Source organism: Larimichthys crocea, chromosome XXI (genome assembly GCF_000972845.2).
Source record: "Larimichthys crocea isolate SSNF chromosome XXI, L_crocea_2.0, whole genome shotgun sequence".
Taxonomy (NCBI): Eukaryota; Metazoa; Chordata; class Actinopteri; family Sciaenidae; genus Larimichthys; species Larimichthys crocea.
The window spans coordinates 5,247,356-5,268,671 of record NC_040031.1 but is presented as its reverse complement, the minus strand read 5'-3'; the positions used below and the strand labels follow the sequence as shown (position 1 = coordinate 5,268,671).

General features: G+C 40.7%; 2 protein-coding genes across 5 annotated transcripts in view; both read left to right on the top strand.

The window, feature by feature from the left end:
• btbd11b (BTB (POZ) domain containing 11b) overlaps window positions 1–12,199 on the top strand; it is a 69,286-nt gene extending 57,087 nt beyond the window's left edge. The window contains exons 5-18 of one of the 3 annotated variants that reach the window (XM_027272958.1): window positions 44–196; window positions 476–641; window positions 1,402–1,491; window positions 3,702–3,803; window positions 5,246–5,339; window positions 5,542–5,677; window positions 7,001–7,221; window positions 7,334–7,512; window positions 9,075–9,180; window positions 9,472–9,574; window positions 9,952–10,033; window positions 10,141–10,209; window positions 10,362–10,475; window positions 10,647–12,199. In XM_027272958.1, coding sequence (XP_027128759.1) covers window positions 44–196; window positions 476–641; window positions 1,402–1,491; window positions 3,702–3,803; window positions 5,246–5,339; window positions 5,542–5,677; window positions 7,001–7,221; window positions 7,334–7,512; window positions 9,075–9,180; window positions 9,472–9,574; window positions 9,952–10,033; window positions 10,141–10,209; window positions 10,362–10,475; window positions 10,647–10,856 — 1,825 coding nt within the window. In that variant the 3' untranslated portion in view covers window positions 10,857–12,199. The remainder of the gene's footprint in view (window positions 1–43; window positions 197–475; window positions 642–1,401; window positions 1,492–3,701; window positions 3,804–5,245; window positions 5,340–5,541; window positions 5,678–7,000; window positions 7,222–7,333; window positions 7,513–9,074; window positions 9,181–9,471; window positions 9,575–9,951; window positions 10,034–10,140; window positions 10,210–10,361; window positions 10,476–10,646) is intronic. The other 2 variants (XM_027272957.1, XM_027272959.1) reach the window with 2 other exon arrangements.
• A 4,005-nt stretch (window positions 12,200–16,204) lies between these two features.
• On the top strand, window positions 16,205–21,310 carry mlc1 (modulator of VRAC current 1). Of its 2 annotated transcripts, none has more exons than XM_019276595.2 (12): window positions 16,205–16,645; window positions 16,945–17,264; window positions 17,765–17,854; window positions 18,020–18,073; window positions 18,187–18,288; window positions 18,424–18,525; window positions 18,650–18,721; window positions 18,802–18,918; window positions 19,039–19,095; window positions 20,247–20,369; window positions 20,570–20,728; window positions 21,065–21,310. In XM_019276595.2, the coding sequence occupies exons 2-12, from the start codon at window positions 17,007–17,009 to the stop codon at window positions 21,140–21,142; spliced, it is 1,212 nt and encodes a 403-aa protein (XP_019132140.1). In that variant the 5' UTR covers window positions 16,205–16,645; window positions 16,945–17,006; the 3' UTR covers window positions 21,143–21,310. The 2 variants fall into 2 exon arrangements, with proteins under 2 accessions (XP_019132140.1, XP_010735204.1); XM_010736902.3 differs by having other exon boundaries at window positions 16,207–16,645; window positions 21,062–21,309.
• Window positions 21,311–21,316: the final 6 nt, after the last annotated feature.

Below are 21,316 nucleotides of genomic sequence, written 5' to 3'. Positions count from 1 at the left end.
AGTCTCTGGTGGCCAGAACATGTGCCTCTATCTCCCCCTACAGGCCATTCATGGTGCTGCCGCCTCTGATGGAGTGGGTGCGCGTGGCTGTGGTTCACACCGAACACAGACGCAGCTTCTCTGTGGACAGCGATGATGTCCGGCAGGCTGCCAGACTGCTTCTGCCTGGAGTGGACTGCGAGCCCCGTCAGCTCCGGTACGGCTGTAAGCAATGTGCTTGCCTTAAGGCTGCCGAGCATGTGTGCACCCAAACTCCCCTTCTGCACATAAAAGAACACCAGCAGGCACCCATGTGAACTCACAAACTCAGACATCATGAGCAAGAAAAGATTTGCATATTTCCAGTGAACCCATCCTCCCAGTAGTGTTAAAAAAATAAAGCTTATCAGGTGTTCGGGGGAAAATATGGTGCATTGCAAACAGTCAAAACGGTCTAACTTGCACTGTGAATCACTTTATGTGCTTTGCCCTTCAGAACGGATGACTGCTTCTGTGCCTCGAGGAAACTGGATGCCGCCTCTACTGAAGCAAAGTTCCTGCAGGATCTGGGCTTCCGTATGCTCAGCTGTGGACGCACAGACCTGGTGAAGCAGGCTGTCAACCTGCTGGGGCCCGATGGTATCAACAGCATGAGTGAGCAGGTTAGAAACACAGTAAATAATGCATATGCAGGCACATCTATACTTATAGACGCACACACACAGCTTGTGGAACAGAAAAATCTTGTTTTCTTGGTAAACTGCAGCTCCTTCACCTTTGAGTACCATGCAGACTTGTGAGCAAAGAGGGAATCATGAATATTAAAGCTCATTCTGACATATTTCTCCTGCAGCTTTCCTGCCAAGGTGCTCTGCATTATATCACGACTACCACCTCCAGAACATTAAATTATCATGGGAGTGTTGCAAGTGTAACTTCCGTGGGAAAATCAACATGTAGTTTGGGGCTGATCTAAGCAGAAACTTTCAGATACAGAGTCTGGTATGTTTCTGTCAAACACAGTCTGCAGATGTCCCTGATGGCACAGAGGAGATGTTGATTCATATGGTGTCCTTTGAAACAATCAATAGCAGAATATTACTCTTATCAGACTCAGTGGAACAGTCAGAGATTTAAGAATATACAAGTTTGCAGTGGACCAAAAGTTCTGCCTTGTTTTGTACTTTGTACTTGGGTTTAAGCTAAACTTGTATTCAAATAACAAAAAAAAGTGGCCCAATGTCAGATGTTTGACATTGAACATCCTCAATAAGATAAAAATACTTGATCTCTACTATCAAATTTTATAAAGTCAGTCAGTGGGAGGAAGATCTGCAATCTGATGATGCCATTTGGTGCTTTAATTAAATGAGAAAGCGTATCTTTAACTTGCTCTTGCTTTCTGTACCTGTGCTTGTGTAGGGGATGACCCCGCTGATGTATGCTTGTGTCCGTGGAGACGAGGCCATGGTACAGATGCTGCTGGACGCTGGAGCTGATATTAACAGTGAGGTCAGTGCCGATGATGTTTTTAACAGCTATTCCAGTTTCGACATTGGATGTATCAAAGTCAAATGAAGGAAGGATTATCAGCAGCAGAACAGAGTACACGTCAGCCTCACCAACTTTTTAAAATATGAAATGTTTCTTAATGTGCTTTTTAGTTGGAGATATTCACATTGTTTACAACAAGTAGGAGTCTTTTTATGACAAGTAAGAGGTGTTGACAGGACTTTGCTTCAGTATTTACAGTGTGTCTCAAAATGATTTGTATGTGTGCTGTTGAATTGGAGAAAACCAGTCATGTTGTCTTTCATCTCCCCTTCATGTTCTTTCCCATATGTCATGATGCTAATTGTGTAAGAGCTGAAGATCAAGAGGCACTGACTGTCCTGCCACATTAGAGGATATTTAGGAAATTGTATGCCCAGTGAAACTCCCTTGCATTTGAGTATTTAGAGCGTAAAACATGATGAAGAGGTTTGTTGCTGAGTCATTTTTTTCTCCGTCAGGGAAAAAGGTGATAAAGATCACCCTGACTTGAAGCAAACTGAATTCCTCAGAGAGTCTGCAGAGAATCGAGATGGCATGCTTTGACTCGGCACAGACTTCAGAGAGGTGGTTCAGTTAAGGCCTCATGATCTCATGGTCCTCATGGTCTTCATTAGTCACCTCAGCAACAACATGTCCCATCAACCACTGATTTGCAGTCCACTGCATTCATGACCCCCTGGCCAAAGCACCGATGCACTGTCGGCCAAAATATAAAGACTCACTTCCTGATTCATTTTAAGCGTCTGCTTTCGAAGCTGGTTAACATTTAAACAGTTAAAGACAAATGTTGTTTGCCTCTGATGTGTGCAAACATGTTTCACTAGGCAGCCTTAGGTACCAATAAAATACATATCGGTTCTTACTTGTATTTCAATGAAGGAACTGTGGAAGAAAACAAGGCTATGGGGAACAAGGGCATTTTCAAGAAAAAGAGAAATAAGTTATATTCAGTATTTTTGTAAGGTGCAGGAAACAAAAATGTCATTTTGAGGAAAATGGTGTGACTAATATTCTGCAGAGTAATTACAGTATAATGGATTGCACAGTAATGATATGCTACCGAAACAGCAGGACTACTAAGTTAAAGGTCAAGTGTATAAAATTTAGGGGGATCTATTGGCACATCTCCCTATTCATAAGTATGTATTTATTAGCGTATAATCACCTGAAAATAAGAATTATTGTATTTGCGTTCCTTTTCGTTAGCCCTTTTGTATTTACAGAATCGTCCTCCATGGACTCCGTCATGTTGAGCTGCCATGTTTATACAGTAGAACAAATGGATGAACCAAACACTGGCTGTCAAGAGAGCGTTTTGGATTTTTTTTCTAGTTTCATGGCCGTCATAGGTTCTCCCACAAGGGAGAGTGAGGCGAGGAGTATTCAGTTGCAAAGTTCAGTTAAGTACCACTGGATGCTAATAAATCCTGCACTTTAGTCCTTTAAAGTTGGACAACTAAAGAGGACTGTGGAAATATCTCTCAAAGCTCAGAATGCCAACAGACTTACTCACCATCGCTAGTGTACGTCACTGAAGTTTTTTAATTTACGCACAGGAACGTACGTATAGGGACACGTTAGTGTAGGTCCTGTTCTTTATTGTAGTGGAGGGAGTACAATAAAAAATTGCTCATGGCAGTTATTAGATACTGTTTCCCCAACAGACAAAAACAGCTAAACACGTCTATTTTGGAGGAAGCTGACCTACTTTTATTTTACCGTGACAATATAACTACAATGAACATTAAAACATAAAATACATCAACGGTATTTTTAAAGATGTGTGTCTTTGTGCTTTGTACCTTTGTCATGTATGTCGCGCTTTCATTTGCTTTCCATTGCAGGGAGGTCGTGTTAGAGCCCTGTCAGTTGAACCCACAATGAAGGGTGGAAAGATCAGAGAGAAACCATTAGGACTAACTAGACAGATCAATCCGTCGTGTTCATTAGAAGGCGAGCACAGTGACAGGATGTCCTCTGCAGCCCCAGGGTTCCTAGTTAATTACTCTAGTTTCTCCTGTAGAGCTTCCTGTCTCCCCTTCTTCTCCCTGTAGCTGCTTGTCTTGTGCACTGTAGGCCATGTAGTAGTTTTAATGGCTTCATATCTCTCTCCCTTACCTTTGTCCCTCCTACCTACCCAACCCAACCTACCCGTGTCCCTTCCCCAGGTGCCAAACTCAGTGCATAAGCAACCCTCAGTCTTTCCCGAAACGCGGCAGGCGACGCCTCTCACTTTCGCTGTGTTACACGGACATGTGCCTGTGGTGCAGGTAGTGACGTCCTCTCTCACCTGTGATTCTTTCATCATGACCTCTCGTGCTTCAGCTCATGGTTGGTCATCATTGTCATTTTTGTCATCAAAGCTTCTTGGTGGTGATGATGATGATGATAATGGTTCTCCACTACGAGTTTTCTCCTGTCTCTCTGTTTTCTTTCTATCTTGTAAACTTAGAGATAGAGATGCTGTTTGTGCAATGTATAGTTGATGTTTTTATCTTTAAAGAGGGCATTCACCAGGTCAATCTTTGAGTCTAAACAACACGGCCATGCATCAGACTGCTTTTAGCAAGTGGAAAGTGGAAACACAGCAGCCTAATTGTTATCGAACTCATTTAACTAATTTAGTTTGTCCTCTAAATGATTTGTCCATTGGATTTTGAATCATTAAATTCTAATGGAAAAAGTTCAGGCTATCAGACACCACAATGATCTCTGAGGACAGCACATGAAAGAAATAATGAAGTTAAAAAGATTAAATTCCAAGTAAAATCATTAAGTAATCATTTCACACTCAATTTTACTAGATATTAATTTTAAATCCAACTCATTTGGCATCTTATTAGATGATTCAAATTAAGATTCAGTTTAGATCAGCTCTCAGCTACAAAGATATTGTTCAGAGCGTCAGCCTGTATATGATTAGTGCTTAATGTACGATTCTGAGACAACTTTAATAAGCAACATGTTACAGTTCATATAATAATAACAGATCAACAGTCAGATTTGTGATACTAGTCTGCTCTCACAATTTGGCTCATAGTTGTTACTGCTGTATTTACATTTAAAAACATCAGCAACATTAGGAGAAAGGTTTAACATTTTGGGAAATATGCTTATGTACTTCAGAGTTTAGGTGAAAATAATAATATCATTCTCAAATCTGGACAGTAAATATGTAGCTGGAGCCAGGATATGCTCTGTAGCATTACCTGCATGTAAACTTCACCTGGCTTAACCTGACTGTCTGAATGTAACAATCAACCTAACAACCTCTCAGGCTTACTTATTTACATGTCATATCTTGTTTAATCCATAAAAAATAAATAAATGTATAAACAAGTTTTGATCTGCAGGGATTGTAATATTTCTTGCTAAGATAACTGGCTACTAGCTGTGCTTCATGTTTATGGTCACATGTGAGATTGGTATCAGTCTTCACATCTAACCCTCAGCAAGAAAACACATGTATTTCTCAAAATGTTGAACTATTCCTTTAAATAATGGAAACATGGATTGCTGTAAACTAGCCATGTAATGGTTAAACGTCTACTATTCTATATACAAATTAGTTATACATGCACAGATGACTACCAGACTGACTACTAATCATTCTCATTAGCCAACTGACTCTTCGTCTACCCCTCACCCTCCTCTCTCTCTGTCTCTCTCTCCCATCATGCCCCTCTGTGTCGCCACCCGACCACCTCTGCAGCTGCTGCTGGATGCCAAAGCCAATGTGGAGGGTTCCCTGCAGGATGGGATGGAGAACTACACAGAAACCCCACTGCAGCTGGCTGCTGCTGCAGGTACAGAGACACAGCTTGACTCCCATCCTCTTGTCTCCTGTCCAACAGTACTATAGCACGCTGACAACACCAGCTGGTCTTCCATAACCAGCTGATAACAACACCTGACTGTCAGCGTGAGGCATGCATGCAGAATGATCAAATATGTGCCTTACTCAAATTTTTCTTTTTGGGTTCTCTGCCAATCGTTTTTCATGCACAGGTAACTTTGAGTTGGTGAGTTTGCTGCTGGAGCGGGGGGCCGACCCCATGGTGGGAACCATGTACCGTAATGGCATCTCCACCGCCCCGCAGGGAGATATGAACTCCTACAGTCTGGCAGCAGCTCACGGGCATCGGTAGGTAACACACACACACACACACACACATACATTGATGTTCAATCATGAGTACACACTCCCCAGCGAATAAACAGAAGATACACAAGCACACTCTGCTCATACTGTGTATTTAGTACATAATGTTGTTTATGCACAAACACGCAACAGAGCATGTCCATGAATCTGACAGCTCATCTGTTGAGGTTATTAATACTGTATGAATAAACTCCTGTTGTCTTCTTGTGCTGTTTTCTTTCTTTTCTCTTTAGTTGTCTTCACTTCTTTCTAGTTTTGCTCAAGATGTTACAAAAAAAGTTTGAAAAGCAACACAGACATCTTAAATATATTCAAAGAAAGGCAGACAGCTTGGTTTCAATGAGCCACAACATCACAGTGCTAAATATGCGTTTCAACATTTACCTCTTTTGAAATGTATTCATGTTCAGCTGACCTGCTGCTTACTAACGTAGAGAGACACTAAAAGGCTCCACCTAGTTTACTGAATTGGAAGTGTGCCAATTAAATATTCTCTATGAGACTTCTTGCAATTTGTGAGGAACTTATTCTGAAGTGTTGCTGAAATAGAGCATTAACTAAATTGTCCTTCATTTTTTTCCCCACCAAATCTGCACCACTGCACCAATCGAAGTGTATTTGGCAAACAATAGACCAACTATATTTAGTTGGAGTGGCTACATTTTATGAGATGTGAGGTAATAAATGAAATAATGGGCATGGCCTTTTTTCCTACTTTTTATGATTTATAATTGGGTTTAGAATTAATGTTTTGGTGCATAAAAACAGCAGGAAAAAGGCTCAGTCTATGAAATTATAGCCCATATTCTCTAGTCACTGCTCTCCATTTAACACTAAATCTCCAATTATTTAAAGCCTTGAAGCTGATATGCACAAAGCATGTGTTTATATAACCGCATGTGTTTGATGCTCATCACTAACCTTTAAAAGCAGTTGCCATTTTTAGTCACCTTATACTTTGAGCAATTTGTGTGTCATTCAAAAGCCAACAAATGATTGCTAATTTCTAAAAAATGGTTGCCAATGGCAACAGTTACTGTTGAGCCCTGTTTTTAGTTACAACTGAGCCATATACAACAATAGCAATCAAAGCTGTTAGACAGCGAATTTCAGATGGTCAGTTATGAATACAACTCAGTGAAAGTCATAGCACTTAAATGTGTTGGTCATGTGATGGTCGTGGTGATATTGGACAGCAGACACAAAAACTTGTATCACACTAAAAGCAATAAAAAAAAGTATTTTTATAAATTTTTATAGACAAATCAAATTAAATGCATTTTTTGTTTGCTTTTGTTCTTCTAGAAATGTGTTTCGCAAGCTGCTGTCACATACAGAGAAGGGGAAAGGAGACGTGTTGTCCCTGGAAGAGATTCTGGCAGAGGGTTCGGAGCTGGAAGGCAGAACTCCGTCTCAGATTGACCTGATCCGAACCGGGAAGGCCAAACTTAAAGCCCTGAAAGAAGCCATGTACCACAGTTCAGAACATGGGCATGTAGACATCACCATAGACATACGGAGCCTTGGTTAGTATCTCTAAAACAACTGCATGTATTTTGTACAGTATGACTTGCTGTATGCTCTATCTTTCTGTGTGTATATGTTTCAAATGTGTTTACATCTGTAACTATTTCCCAGGGGTCCCATGGACTTTGCACACTTGGATGGAGTCTCTGCGCACATGTTTCCATCAGCACCGCCGACCTCTGATCCAGGGTCTTCTGAAAGAGTTTAGCTGCATCGAGGAAGAGGAGTACACCGAGGAGCTCATCACTCATGGTCTGCCTCTCATGTTCCAGATCCTCAGAGCCAGCAAGGTACTGTACTGTCTGTGTCACCCGTTTCTGTATTCACTTTGGGAATCAATAGAACTTCATCCCAAGCAACATTTTGTTCTTTAAAATGCTGCAAATATATCTGCTCTGTTTACTGAGCTCATCTCCTTTCTGTATGATTATCGTTAGCTAGTCAGGTCATCAGCTTCACAGAGACTGACGGAGCCCCAGAGGCCCACTCAATACCAATTACCTAAAATGATAACGATTTATGACAACCCGCTCCTCTCTGTTGCTGCTCATTAGATCAGAGCCCTGTCTCATTACTTAAGCTCATGATCCCCTTGGTAGACCATATTAGATTTTAAAGCAGCACATTATTGTCCCGTCTGGCACCTCTGTTTGTTTTGTCTACTTTGTCTTGGCTTTGTACTGCCCTGCTGGCGAGATGAGCTTTGCTGTCATTGCTGATATGAGAAAAAACACTGCAGTGCACACACACACACTCAAAAAAGTACAGTATCTCCTCTCTGTCTCTCTCTCTCTCACACACACTCACACACACACACACACACACACACACACACACACACACACACACACACACACACACACACGCACACATACACTCAGACCATCTTAGCCTTCAGTGGCTTGCTGCATTGTCAGTCCTTGTCTCTGTCTTGGCTGATAAATGGCAGGGCCAGTGACCCTCATTTCTATGAGGGCCTTTGGGACCCTTGGCACTGTTTACTCCACTATGAGATGTCAAGGTAGGGGCTGTTCATCTTTCCTCTGCCACAGAAAACCTTCATTCAGCAGTTTAGTTAAATACAGTTCACTTCAATATCTATCTATCTATCTATCTATCTATCTATCTATCTATCTATCTATCTATCTATCTATCTATCTATCTGTCTGTCTGTCTGTCTGTCTGTCTGTCTGTCTGTCTATCTATCTGTCATATTGTATCTCTGTGAATGTGGGGGAAGTTATAGAAATGCATATTTATTCCTGGTGGAATATGTGGCTGTTAATAGCTGTTTGTTGGTGTCATGCTTCAGTAACAGAAAGCAGCTTGACTGCACACACAGGGCTTGTAGTGTTGCACTCCTCTGCTGCAGCTGAATGCCACTGTCCCCCCTTCTCACTCAGTTTTAGCACCACACAAAGACAAATGCAAAGCCAGACAATCTCAAATTCTGCTGTCTCTCTCCCTCTCACACTCCTACAGTAGTTCAGCTTGTCATAGTGTGCCATGTTTTAGAAACCTCTGAGGAACAGAGGGTGTAAGAAATGAGCCTGATATTCATCTGATCACTTGTAAAAGAAAGAAAAAAAGAAAAAAAGGGTGAGACGAAGCCATGGATATGTGGCCTTTTGGAAGAATTACTTGAATAAAGTGAATAGTGAGCATGATAGGAGAAGTTAAACCTCACTCACTGTGGTGATAATTGTGTTGGGGTTGTTTGTGTAGGAGAGGATCATTACAGTAAGTGCTTTTGTTCTTGCGTAACATGAACTCCTTGATGTTTGGCCGAGCACAGCCTGCCCAAGCAGCAAATTTCCTCTCATGTTTTGTTACTCCGCCTGTGTTTTGTCAGAACGAGGTGATCAGCCAGCAGCTGTCTGCAATCTTCACCCAGTGTTACGGCCCTTACCCGATCCCCAAACTGGCAGAGATCAAGAGGAAGCAGACATCACGCCTGGGTGAGGGCCTTTTTTACTGTAAAATCCATACCGTCTAACAATGTATAAACACAGCGTTAAGGCAGCTCATACGCATCACTTGATGTTTCTTATTTAGTCTGCTGTTACTAGTAGATGTGGGAAAAATGGGGAGAGCATATACCGCCATCTAGTGTTAAGAGATAAGAAAAGGTTAATTAAAAAAAGAAATGTATCTAGAATGGCTAGTGAGGCTAAGTTGTACACCCCATTTGTTTTTGTTTTTATGATAATCAGAAAAACATCAAGTTTTTCTGGTCATGTATCTTTCAGATCCTCACTTCCTGAACAATAAGGAGATGTCAGACGTGACCTTTTTGGTGGAGGGGAAGCCTTTTTATGCCCACAAAGTCCTGCTCTTCACAGCTTCCAACAGGTAATCATCTCATTCAATATGAAAAGCAATGCACAAACACATGTTGGTAAGATGTGATGTCAGTACTGTACATGTTGATTCATTAAGTAATTTCTTTGTGCACCCCCTCGGGATCTTGACTGGACACCTGTTTCCATCCCATGTCATGTTGCATTTATGATAACCAATCAATCCTGAAGAGAAATGATACATCAAATGTGTTGCTGACAAAACGTCCTTAGAGAAAACCTAAAATTACTCATGAACTCTAACCCATTACTGTACAGTAATTGAATCTTTATTGTGCCTTCCCTCCATGCATCACAGTGTTAATCAATGAAATACTGACCTACGACTTCTCTCTCTATCTCTCTCTGTCTCCCTCTCCTTTTCTCAAGGTTTAAAATTCTTCTAGCAAACAGACCATGTGGTGAAAACACATGCATTGAAATCAGCAATGTCAAATACCATATTTTTCAGGTGAGACCCTTGATCTGACGTATTAACTCCTATACTATCCTATATAGACTTTCATACTGTATTTAGTCTTGTATGAGAGCTGTGTAATATGTGTTTCTTCTTTTCAGCTGGTGATGCAGTATCTCTACTTTGGAGGGACAGATGCTCTGCACATCAGGAACACTGATGTCATGGAGGTAAGGTTAATTTTTTTTCTGTTATTACACTGCTTTTAGACTATGACCTGGTTTAGAATCAAAATTTGCAGTAATCCCTACATACATCATTTGACGATAAAAACCCAAAACAGATTTTCTTTAAACTTTAATTTATGTTGTTTTCTTTTCAGCTTCTGTCTGCAGCCAAGTTCTTCCAGCTGGAGGCGCTGCAGAGGCACTGTGAGATTATCTGCTCCAAGAACATAAACACTGAAACATGTGTGGAGATCTACAACCACACCAAGGTACAAAAACAGACTTGAATGTTACAGTGTAATCACACCCACACTAACACTACAGGACAGTACAGAAACAAGCTGTGCTACAAAGCAGTTTAAAGTGTTTTGGTCCACTGAATGGACGCATATAAAGTTGATGCGTTGTTGAAATTCAAATTGTTCCTCTTTTTTTTTCAGTTTCTTGATGCTCCAGACTTGGCGTCTTATATAGAAGGCTACTTCCTAAAGAACATGGTAATCCTGATCGAGTTGGAGCCGTTCAAACAGCTGTTGTATGACGCACCTCCAGATAGCCCCGGCTGTGACATCCTGCAGGACCTGGAGAAAACTCTGGCCGTTCGCATCCAGTCAATCCACCTGTCTTCCTCCAAGGGATCCATCGTCTGATCTCCTGACACATCAGACATATGACACTGTACTGAGATGTATCTGAGTCATGGATCATTTCAACAGAAAGAGAAAAATAAGACTCGTAGGACTGTCCAGTTTCAAATTTTGTCTCTGTAACTCATCAGTTGCTAATATGCTTGTTGTTATCTTAGCAAAGATGGTTACAAGTCTGTCTGTCTGCCTTGTTGATATCTGTCAACTATGAATTACAGTAACAATGACTGTCATAGGATAACTGTATTATGCCACAACTTGCCAATAACATAACATTACTGTAACAATGTCCCTCATTCAGCAAGAATTTCTCAGCCAAGTAGTACACTCTACGTGTTACATGTTGTTGCACTGAATGGAGCTGAGGAGGAAGAACTGCAACAAGAGAGCATGTAAATACACGGTTCAGTGTGTTGAGACGATAACCAACCTCAGTGTAACGTGATAAGCCATCAGTGTGTCCCCTCCTGGCTGAAGAACTGCTGCCTCATGTTGTGATTATTTGCTTAGACATGTCAACCTGTACAGAGTAATTAATTTGTATATTTGTCAGTCATTTAGCGTTATCTGTACTGATTACTCTTTAAAGCCAAACAGGACAAACAATTGACAATTACCTGTAATGTGACTGATGCAAATGAGGGACTTTCATGATGTGACTTTGGGCAACTAGGTTGGAAAAAGTATTTTTCCTTCCTCCACTACTGTGTAAATATTGTTCATAAAAAACAGAGCTATTGATAATGTAACTTAATGTATATATCCACTGATGTTTTCTCATGTGTCTTACTGTTGGATATCGCTGTAAAAACAAAAAGCTCATGTTTTAAATATCTATGTTTAAATCTTGCATGTCAGAGGGATGAATGTGTTTTTCTGTTGGAGGATAACATCGAGGAACTGCTTTCACACTTATACGACTGAAAGTTTGGCGAGAATATTTTCTCCGTCATCAGCATGGGTCTCTAAATGTGTAACAGTCAAATGGTGTCGTCATTTCCTGTGTGAGAGGCTCCAGGCCTGAACTGAAACCACATGACTTGTATGTGTGTGACTTGATATATCTTTCATCTATAAAGATTAATATAAAGAATACTATGAATCTGCTCTTAGATTCTTCTGGTGCAGTCTCTGGCTCAAAAACTCCCAAAACAACCGCAAGGGGACATCCATTATTCTGTTTGGTGTAAAGTTCGAAGGCTGTCCTGTTATTATTTTGTTCTCTGCAGCCCAGAAGGTTAAAGCCAAACTAGGAGGTGGTTTAATTTGGCACCGAAACGCACACAAGACTATGCAGTCTCAGATAAATAACCTTAAATAAATGACGGAAAAGAAAGAAAAAGAAAACACTAAATAGGTTCCACAGCATCCCAAAACAGCCAGTGTGTGTAATGTTAATCATCCATGTAGTTTACTGCATGTTGCTGTAACATTGCTGCACTGTATAATCTCTTCTAATGTTCAGTAGCTAAAGCATTTTAGTTGGTAAGCTAACACCAGCAAAGTTAGCTTACCAATGCTACTTGTAAGTTCCCAGATACCAAGTTCCTAGACACCTTTTGTCTTCATTCAGGACCAGAATGTAGTCTTGGACTTCGGCTTAGTCTTCCTTGACAATTGATTTTGAGATATGCATCATTCATTTTTCATAATGTAAACCAAACTTCAAATTAGCCTTAATCTATGGAAGCCGTAAAGGGTCATACATACATACATTTTATTCCACCCGTTTTCCCATGATAACGAGATAATTTCCTCCGTTTTCCCGTGATAACAAGATAATTAATTCGAGATCTTGAGAAAACAAAACGATAGTCTAGTGTATAGAATGTACGGCAAATGCATGTAGTCCATGATACGGAGCGAGCAAACCTATTACTCCACTGTAAAATCCCTTTGATCCATAAAAGGTTGAGACACTTGATCTCAAGACTGGAGTGAGGATTAGCCAAGTGTATCAACCTTTGTCAGAAATTATAGATCAAAGGGATTTTACAGTAGAGTAAATACTGGACATAATGCCCTTTTAAATTCAAAATAATTGAGGCTGAATTGCTCAAAAATACTTAAAAATGCTCAAAATGATACAGTAAATATGCTTGATACTGAATGAGTGAACAGTCAGCATGGTCCTGAGATCAAGTGTGTAAACCTTTGTCAGAAATTATGGATCAAAGGGATTTTACAGTGGTGTAATAGGTTTGCTCGCTCCGTATCATGTACTACATGCATTTGCCATACATTCTGTAATACGGGCGCACTTAATACACTAGACTATCGTTTTGTTTTCTCAAGGTCTCAAATTAATTATCTCGTTATCACGGGAAAACAGGTGGAATAAAATTTATGTATGTATGGCCTTTTAGGGCTTCTGTATCTGTATCTAAATTCAATCCTTCATTCACTCATCCAATAATCTACTCTTTAATAGACATTCAGTATTTTTTTCAGTAGTGAGCATGATTCAACTTTCAATTTAATTTTATTTATAGTGCTAAATCATAACAAAAGTTATCTTGTGGCACTTTTCATATAGAGCAGGGTTACAGAGACCCAACAATTCCCACCATCAGCAAGAACTTGGCGATGGTGACCATGAAAAAAACCTCAAGCAGAACTCAATGGTGGCTATCTGTCATGACTAGAAAGTAAAGCTAGCTTTTCAGCTGACATGCTTCAGCTACTCTTACAGTGATGTTACAGCAATTTACATTATGTTTACTGGCTGGTGTAGTTTTATCAAGAAAGTTAGCTTCAGGTTGGAAGCTTAGCTGAAATAGATGGTGCTCTGTGTGTTTAACTATTGTTTTTTCAAGTAAGCTAGGTAGTAATGTTGCATGCAGGGAAAAAGATAATTAATTAAATGCTGCTAAGACCAAAAAAATTAACTATTACTAGGGTTTAATTTTTTTAGCAACGATTCCGTTGGAAAGGTAAATTATAATGCATTACATATAATTTTATTGATATTTATTTTTATATACTGGTACTTTTACTACATTTAGTCAGTCTTGGGGCTCCATAAAAATATGGCAAAATGCTTGTTATTTCATTGTCTATGCTGTGTAGTCTATATTTCATCTGTATTAAACCAGTTTGCAGATGAAAGTGTAAAGAGGTTTCAGCAGTGTCAAGGTCAGAGAAGGCTAGTGAGAGACAGGTGTAAAGCAAATCAGAGGGGAAAAGCAATCAGACATAAAATATCCACCTACCGCATAGAGAAGAGTAGTAGAAAGAGTGAATCAAAACTGTGCAGGGAGAACAGACCCGGCCTTGTTCTCTGTTGGTCCACACTCTAAAAAAGCAAAGTAGTGAAAACCTTGTGTGTGGTCACTTTGTACTGCTGAGCTGCTGAAGTGAATTCCTCTCCCACTTCTCGTACAGAGATGCAATGCGAAGAGACTTAAAATAATAAGAGTTTCATAGTGCTATTAGATGAGATATATTTTTTTTACTTTAAACTGGTCAGAAACTAGCAGCTCAGCACTGCACTTAATCTGACATCCAAAATGCACAAATTACCCCGAAAACTTACTACATACCTCAGGATCTTCTTTATTGCAAGGATTGTGTTACCTCACAGTGGATCAGAAATGCTGCAGTACGCTTCAAAAGACCTTCAGTAGGCAGTGTTTTTGCAGAGAGTACATCCAAGTGTACAACATGAAACTAAAGTAACTCCCAGGGATACAACACAGGGCAATATGACATGCAGAAGATCTACAGATATAGAAAAACAACAAGTATACAAGTTCTCACCCACGTAACACCTTCTGTCCTTTCTTACACCTGGGAAAGTTGTTTTGCATGTCTCATCCATCCCCTGGCAATCTTGTACATAAACAGTACGTCTAGACACCGAGCATTCATTGCATCCAAGAGGGACATCTGATCATGTGGTTGGTGGTCATAATATTGCCACTTCTACAAGGAAAAGAATCCCTCCGTGAGGAATGGAGAGTAAGTTGGAAGAAAAAGTGAAACCATATCCGGGGATGGGCTGTAAAACACAGTGAAACATTATATTGTCTCATACAATTACACATTGTTCTGAATTCTGCCTCACTTGACCCATTTCCTCACCTGTACAAGTCTTGAATGGAGGTAATTGAGGAATGAGAATATGTATTCAGTGTTGCATGTCCCAAATATGCATTTGTATTTGAGATGTAGATGTAGCACAATGTAGTAAATTATAGTCATTTTGTGTTGTTTTAGGTTTTGAACATAAATTAAACAGTTTTTATTATAATTATTCAGTTTTGTTAGTGGTTGAGTTTGAGTGAGAGAACAGTTCACACATTTTGAAAGCTGTAGTCATCGGATTCATTTTGTGTCAAAGCAATGAAAAGTAATTTACAGTTTGATCCAGGCTGACTTCTGTTGTGCATGCTGTGTGAAGAAAAACTCTGATACTCATTTTTTTAAACTGTTTTTGGCTTTGTGCCAGCCTGCTACAGTGAAATCAAACTGCCAAACATGATATTTATATAAATTCTTTTCTTTACTTGACATACATGTCAGAGGCAGCAGTTTGTTTGGATTCAGGATTGTTTTAGACATTTTTAAAATCAAATTACTGTGAGTAAACACTCCAGTCCAAACACACCAAACAGATATTGAACTGTGTCTCATCTTATCTGTGTTCTTCAGATCCCCTTAAATGTCTCCAGAGAACTGTTGCAAAATACTTCACTCTCTTTGAGTGTGTATTGTATGGTCTCTGCAGTGTGTGTGTGTGTGTGTGTGTGTGTGTGTTGGGCGGAGATGTTAGAATGGCGAGGGACGGGGGTGACAGCAGTTGTTAAGAAGTCGCCATGGTTACCGCCGCCCAGTAACAATGTTGAGCTGAGAATGCTCCGCTGAAGACTGAATGGAATCCCGAGGTGCACATACACGTACACACTGAAACACTGAAACAATGGACACACACTCACACACACACACACTCGACAAGATGTCATGCACTAGGATTCACTCCTGAATGAGTACTTCTTATTTAGAGCAGAAATTACCCATCATCAGATTAGCTGTGTCAAACAAGAGGCCATGTGATTAAGCCATGGAAATGTCTCTGTTGACTCTTTTCTAAAGCACTGCTGGGCATCTTAATTTACTGGGCTGTGAACTGCAAGTAGAGGGAAGTCGTGAGGGTAGCTCCACAGGGGGACACATTCAGTTATTTAGGCAAAAAAAACAACTGTTTGACTCAGTACATGTTTCCTATGTGAGTTTCTATCTGCGGCTGCTTCATTTTTCTTGTAACGAACTGAAATTTCTAAACACATAACTTTGTGTGCCGCCATGCTCTAATTTCTGAGTGTCTATTGTTCAGTCCTGTGAGTGGGTTGATGTGCATGTGTGTGCATGAGCAAATGGGAGTGTAAAAAGGGTGTTTGCCCTGCTAACTCTGCCCCCAGTGCGAGCCCCTTCATCCTCCCCTTGTTGTCATGCACAGGCGCTCTCCCTTTGGCACAAAGTATGCTGGCAAGCACAACAGCCATGTGTTTTAGCTCCACGCTTTGAAGGGCTAAAAAAAAAAAAAGAGAGAAAAGTTTCAGAACTGTTTCAGAGAAACATCGTGTGAAGGGAGAGAGACGGAGAGAGAGAGAGAGAAAAGAGGAAGAGAGCGGGGGTGACAGAGAGTGTAAGTGTGAGGGAGAGAGATGGGGAGCAGAAGGAGCTGCAGACAAAAACAAGCTGTCCTCCATGTGGTGATTTGATCTCAGTTGTTGAAGGATACCTTTGTTGGACAACTTTTGGGGGAGATTCTGCAAGAGACTCAACAACAGGTGAGTGTGGAGGGAGCGATGTGTGAAAAAGACTGAAAATGGAATAAATGGTGTCCACTTGGCTCAGACAGACAAAAAGGAGGGTGTTGTTTTGCCAATACTGCCATTAGTAAGCTAATGGCTCACTTTCTTTCAGTTTAATGCACTTTTCATTGATTTTTCCACCCTGAATTCCCATGTTGGAGTACTCCTGTTTCCATCCTCATTTTGAAAATAGACTTATTGCCTCCTGTTGATGAGAACAGCTGTGAAGAAGCTCTCAGGTCTTGAACTCATGCAGCCTCCCCCCCCTTTCCTAGACGCTGAATTCTCACGGTGTTTCCCAACCCATCATTGAAGTTAACCATCAGCTGTCCCAGTGATGCAGTGCGACGAGCTCTCAGCCAGAGATGAGTTCACCTACAGCCACATGTCCACTCTGGAGAGGGGCAGTGGGACGCTTGGACGACAGAGCGACAGGGGAACGGAGAGAAGGCCAGACAGGGGGGAGCGGTATAGGCCAGAGCGAGACAGCTACACAGTGGACGTGAGGGCCAGTGACCTGCAGCTGGCCCAGCCGGAGCCTCTAAAGCACCCCTGCTTCAGCTACAGGGCCTGGCTCTACAGTGTCCTCATAGGGGTGAGAGGAGAAATGGTCAGGGAGAGGAACATTGGAGGCACATTACAGGGTGTGTCTATTTAGTTCATAACACACAAATTTTAAAGGTTGGGCTCATCTTTTCTGATAAAAGCATATCCCAATCTTGAATTTTGAGTGGGATGGCGACAAGAAATCTTGTTTTGTGCTTCCGCATTTATTGAAAAGAAACGTACGACTTAATCGACTGTCCTAAATAATCTAAAGTGCTATAATATCAAAGGAGGAAATGGGTTTTGAGTATAAACTTTTGCTTTGGAGAGATAAATAAAACACATTTTGCAGAAGTGTATAATGATGTGATCAGGTTGCTCTTTCAAATGTCACTAATTTGTCCGTAGGCGTGTGTATTGTGTTATACCAGGATAACTGGCCACTTCAGATTTATAATTTATGATAATGTGATTTATTGTTAAATATGAGTGTGTATGTGTGCGTCTGTATTTGTATATGCATGCCTGTGTGTGTGCGTGTGTCCTCAGGGCAGTCTGCTCATCACGTCTGGTTTCTCTCTGTACCTGGGAAATGTGTTTCCTGTTGCCATGGACTACCTACGCTGTGCTGCAGGCTCTGTAAGTGACCATCATACTCACGGTCACATTAAAATACATCGCTACATTCATGTGTGTATGCACATTGTTTAGTTTAAACTCTCATGTCAGTATCATGTAATTCTCAGGACAACATTTCTGCTAAACAGATAAACATGGCAGCTCATTTCTTGCTGTTCTTCACAGGGCCTCCCTGCAGCAATAGCCAGTTTTGCCATTGCCAAGAACAGACATGTTGCAGTGAGTAAACAATGAACACACCAAAGGCAACAAAGATAATTACGTTTTAATGGATTTTTATTTGATTTTCCTCAGGGCAGTTGATACTAATATCTTGTGTTTTTTTTTTTAAGGTGTCAGATTTCCAGGTGGTCTACGTGTCAACATTCGCTGTGACGACCACCTGCCTGGTTTGGTTTGGATGCAAACTGGTCCTAAACCCCTCTGCAATCAATGTAAATCCATCATAGCAATATAATAAAACCAGAAGCATAACAATTTATTCTTCAGAATTAAGCATTTTTCTCTCTTTTCCATCAGCCATGTGTCTCTCTCTCTCTCTGTCTCTCTCTCACTCTGTCTGTCCTCAGATCAACTTTAACCTCATCCTGATGATTTTGCTGGAGGTGCTGATGGCCAGCACTGTCATCCTGTCAGCCCGCTCTGCAGAAGACTGCTGCTGCCACAGGAAGGTGTGTGTATGAGTGATTGAGTGATTGCTTTTATATCCTCAACTAATGCCTCCTCCCTTTCACTCTCACTATAGTTTTCACACTGCCATCCTAACTCCTCTCAATCTTTCCGTCCATCTTTTAGCCAGTGACATATGACAGGCCTGTGGTTATAACGCCTGCAGTGTTCCCAACTCGACTCCTCAGAGCATATTCTGTGAGTAGTTTTCTGTTTTGTTGCATGTGATATTTCTGTCTGGTCAATGCTAATCAGTCACCGAAGAATGTCTCCAATAGGTGATTGAAGTAATTGTTGGAATCTCTGCTGTGTTTGGAGGAATAATTGCACTCAACATGGATGCTTTGCTACCTGGCCCATACTTGTCTGTCACATTTTTCTGGATTCTTGTGGCTGTGAGTTTTTCTTACTTTTATTTATGACAGATTGCAGCTCATAAGGATAGCTAAAGCTAAGATGCTATTCATCACTGAGCCTATTGCATAACTTTGTGTATGATCTTTAATCATTTGCAGTGTTTTCCTAGTGCCATTGCCAGCCATGTTGTGTCAGAGTACCCTAACAAATGTCTGGTGAGTACAAGATGGTAATGGTTGTCCTCAGTTTTGCACATTTTTAGTACAATAAAATAAAACGTATAATTTAAAGCTCTATATGTGGAACTGCTACTGTTGGATCTCAGTGTAGCTTTTACAAGGTAGACCATAGTATGCTAATCTCTGATAGGAGTTTCTTGGTTGCTGTTGGTTATTATGCATCATTATCTAAAACTCTGTATTGTGGTGTGCCCCAAGGGTATGCCCTGGGTTCTTTTTTGTTAGCCTTGTTTATGCTTGCTCTTCTTTTTACAGATATCTGTATTTATCTATTTTACAGGTGATGTGCGAGTAGTTATTATTGCTGCAGTAACATGTCCTTGTTGCATTATACCTTGACTATTTCCATATTTGTAAGTTGTTTTGAATAAGCTTAATGACTTGACTTAAATTTAAATATATCTCCTGCCACTGTTACGCAGATGACATTCGATTTAATATCTTATTTAAGCCTCCAAATGTAGGAAAATTGCCAGTTTTAAATAATTACCTAGACTCGCTAAGAAAATGGATGGCATTTAACTTCCTGCAGCCAAAACAGCAGTTCTGCTCCAGTATTGTCCCTAACATAGTGGATAGTCTAGATTCTCTTTTCTCTTTGGTTAAGTCATCCCTACAAAACTTTTGATCAGGTAGTTAGGCTTAGGGTAAAGTCTCATGTGATACCATCTCTTCACTAGCTTTCCATCATACCCAGAATTTAGTTCAAGGTCCTTGTCATCACTTATAGGGTCATGCGTGGCCAGGCACCTGCCTGCTGACAATCACCAGTAGGTCTCTATAGTCCAGTGATCAGGGTTTGTTGGTTGTTCCTTGCTCCAGGCTTTAAACTAATGGACACTGTGCTTTTGAAGTTGTGGCTGCTGAACATTGGCTGGCTCTCTCTCTCTTTGCTTCCATTTGCTCTTTTGATCTGTGAACACAGTGGACACTTTTACAAAGACCCAAAACTTGTTGGAAATAGTTGGAATGGAAAGGGGGCTGAGTAGGAATGATTAGTATACGGTATATATTGCATAGTTTTGGGTGTAATCATTGAAATATGTACATGGGTGGATATTAGAAAGTGGGTCTATTTCCTTTTTCTTCTGGGTCTACAAACTTTTTGCTCTCTTCCTGGTTCTTAGGTGGAGGTGCTGATTGCCATCAGCAGCGTGACGTCCCCTTTGCTCTTTTCTGCCTCCGGGTTCCTTTCTTGCAGTGTGATCAGCTTTATTGAAATTTTCCTGCATGATGTGCCTATAGCCAAGGTGAGTTTAATTCAGTGAATATTTACAATGTGCACATTTTCTAGTAAGCATTACCTATCCAGCCTTGAGCTCCTTTTGCATGAGAAATACAGAAACAGATTTTAAAGGAAACATGACTCATGACTAAAAATGACTCATTGAGAAACCTCATTGAGAATTATCTAATTTTGTCTTAATATGTGTGCATGTGTGTGGTCCAGCAATCCTATGACATCCTGCTGCTGATTCTGATGGTGTTGCTGCTGGTGCAGGCAATTCTGACTTCAGCCACTGTGGTGCACTGTGCCTCCTACAAGAGTCAGCTCCGCATGGGGGCTCTGGAGTGTGATGACAGCATGCACACAAGCCATTACTGTGAGGTAAGGCAGGTATAAACTTGGGTCATTGACACAAATGGACAAATCTGTCTATCTGCCTTTTTCTCACCTTGTCTGTCTCTCCACTTCCAAGAAGAGATATTTGGACAATGTGTGAATGTGGACAAGGATGCACAAGTCTAAGTGTTGGAGCAGCTGTAGCTCATGTAAATGGCATTTAAATATGATGACATAAAAATCAATGAGCTAGTTATACATGCAAAAATGACATTGTGATGCTTATCCTTTACACATCATTTAACTCAATGTTTTTGTCACCTTTCCCCCTATTTAATCTCTCTCCAAACTCTCTCGCTTCCTGTTTTGCTCCATCAGCAGCAAGCAGCCAATGAAACGCTGCAGGATTTTGACAAAGACAGAGCCTGGAAGGCAGTTGTGGTTCAAATGGCCCAATGAGCTGCCCTACACAGAGAAGCTGGTGATTTGTAGAGGAAAACAAACTCAGCTGTAAGCACAAGAGTTCAATCTTGAGACACTGGAAGAAAGAAAAAGTAGTGATGATGTATATAGAGAGAAGAGAGAGAGTAAGAAGAAAGAAGAGACTGAATTAAAAAAGAAAGTTTGAAAGAA

Bases quoted from the DNA above. Each gene is read 5' to 3' on its own strand.
- mlc1 (XM_010736902.3), top strand. From the start codon at position 17,007: ATGCAGTGCGACGAGCTCTCAGCCAGAGATGAGTTCACCTACAGCCAC. The intron at 18,919-19,038 runs GTGAGTTTTTCT...AATCATTTGCAG, and splicing joins TTTTCTGGATTCTTGTGGCT to TGTTTTCCTAGTGCCATTGC. The intron at 20,729-21,061 runs GTAAGGCAGGTA...TTGCTCCATCAG, and splicing joins ACACAAGCCATTACTGTGAG to CAGCAAGCAGCCAATGAAAC.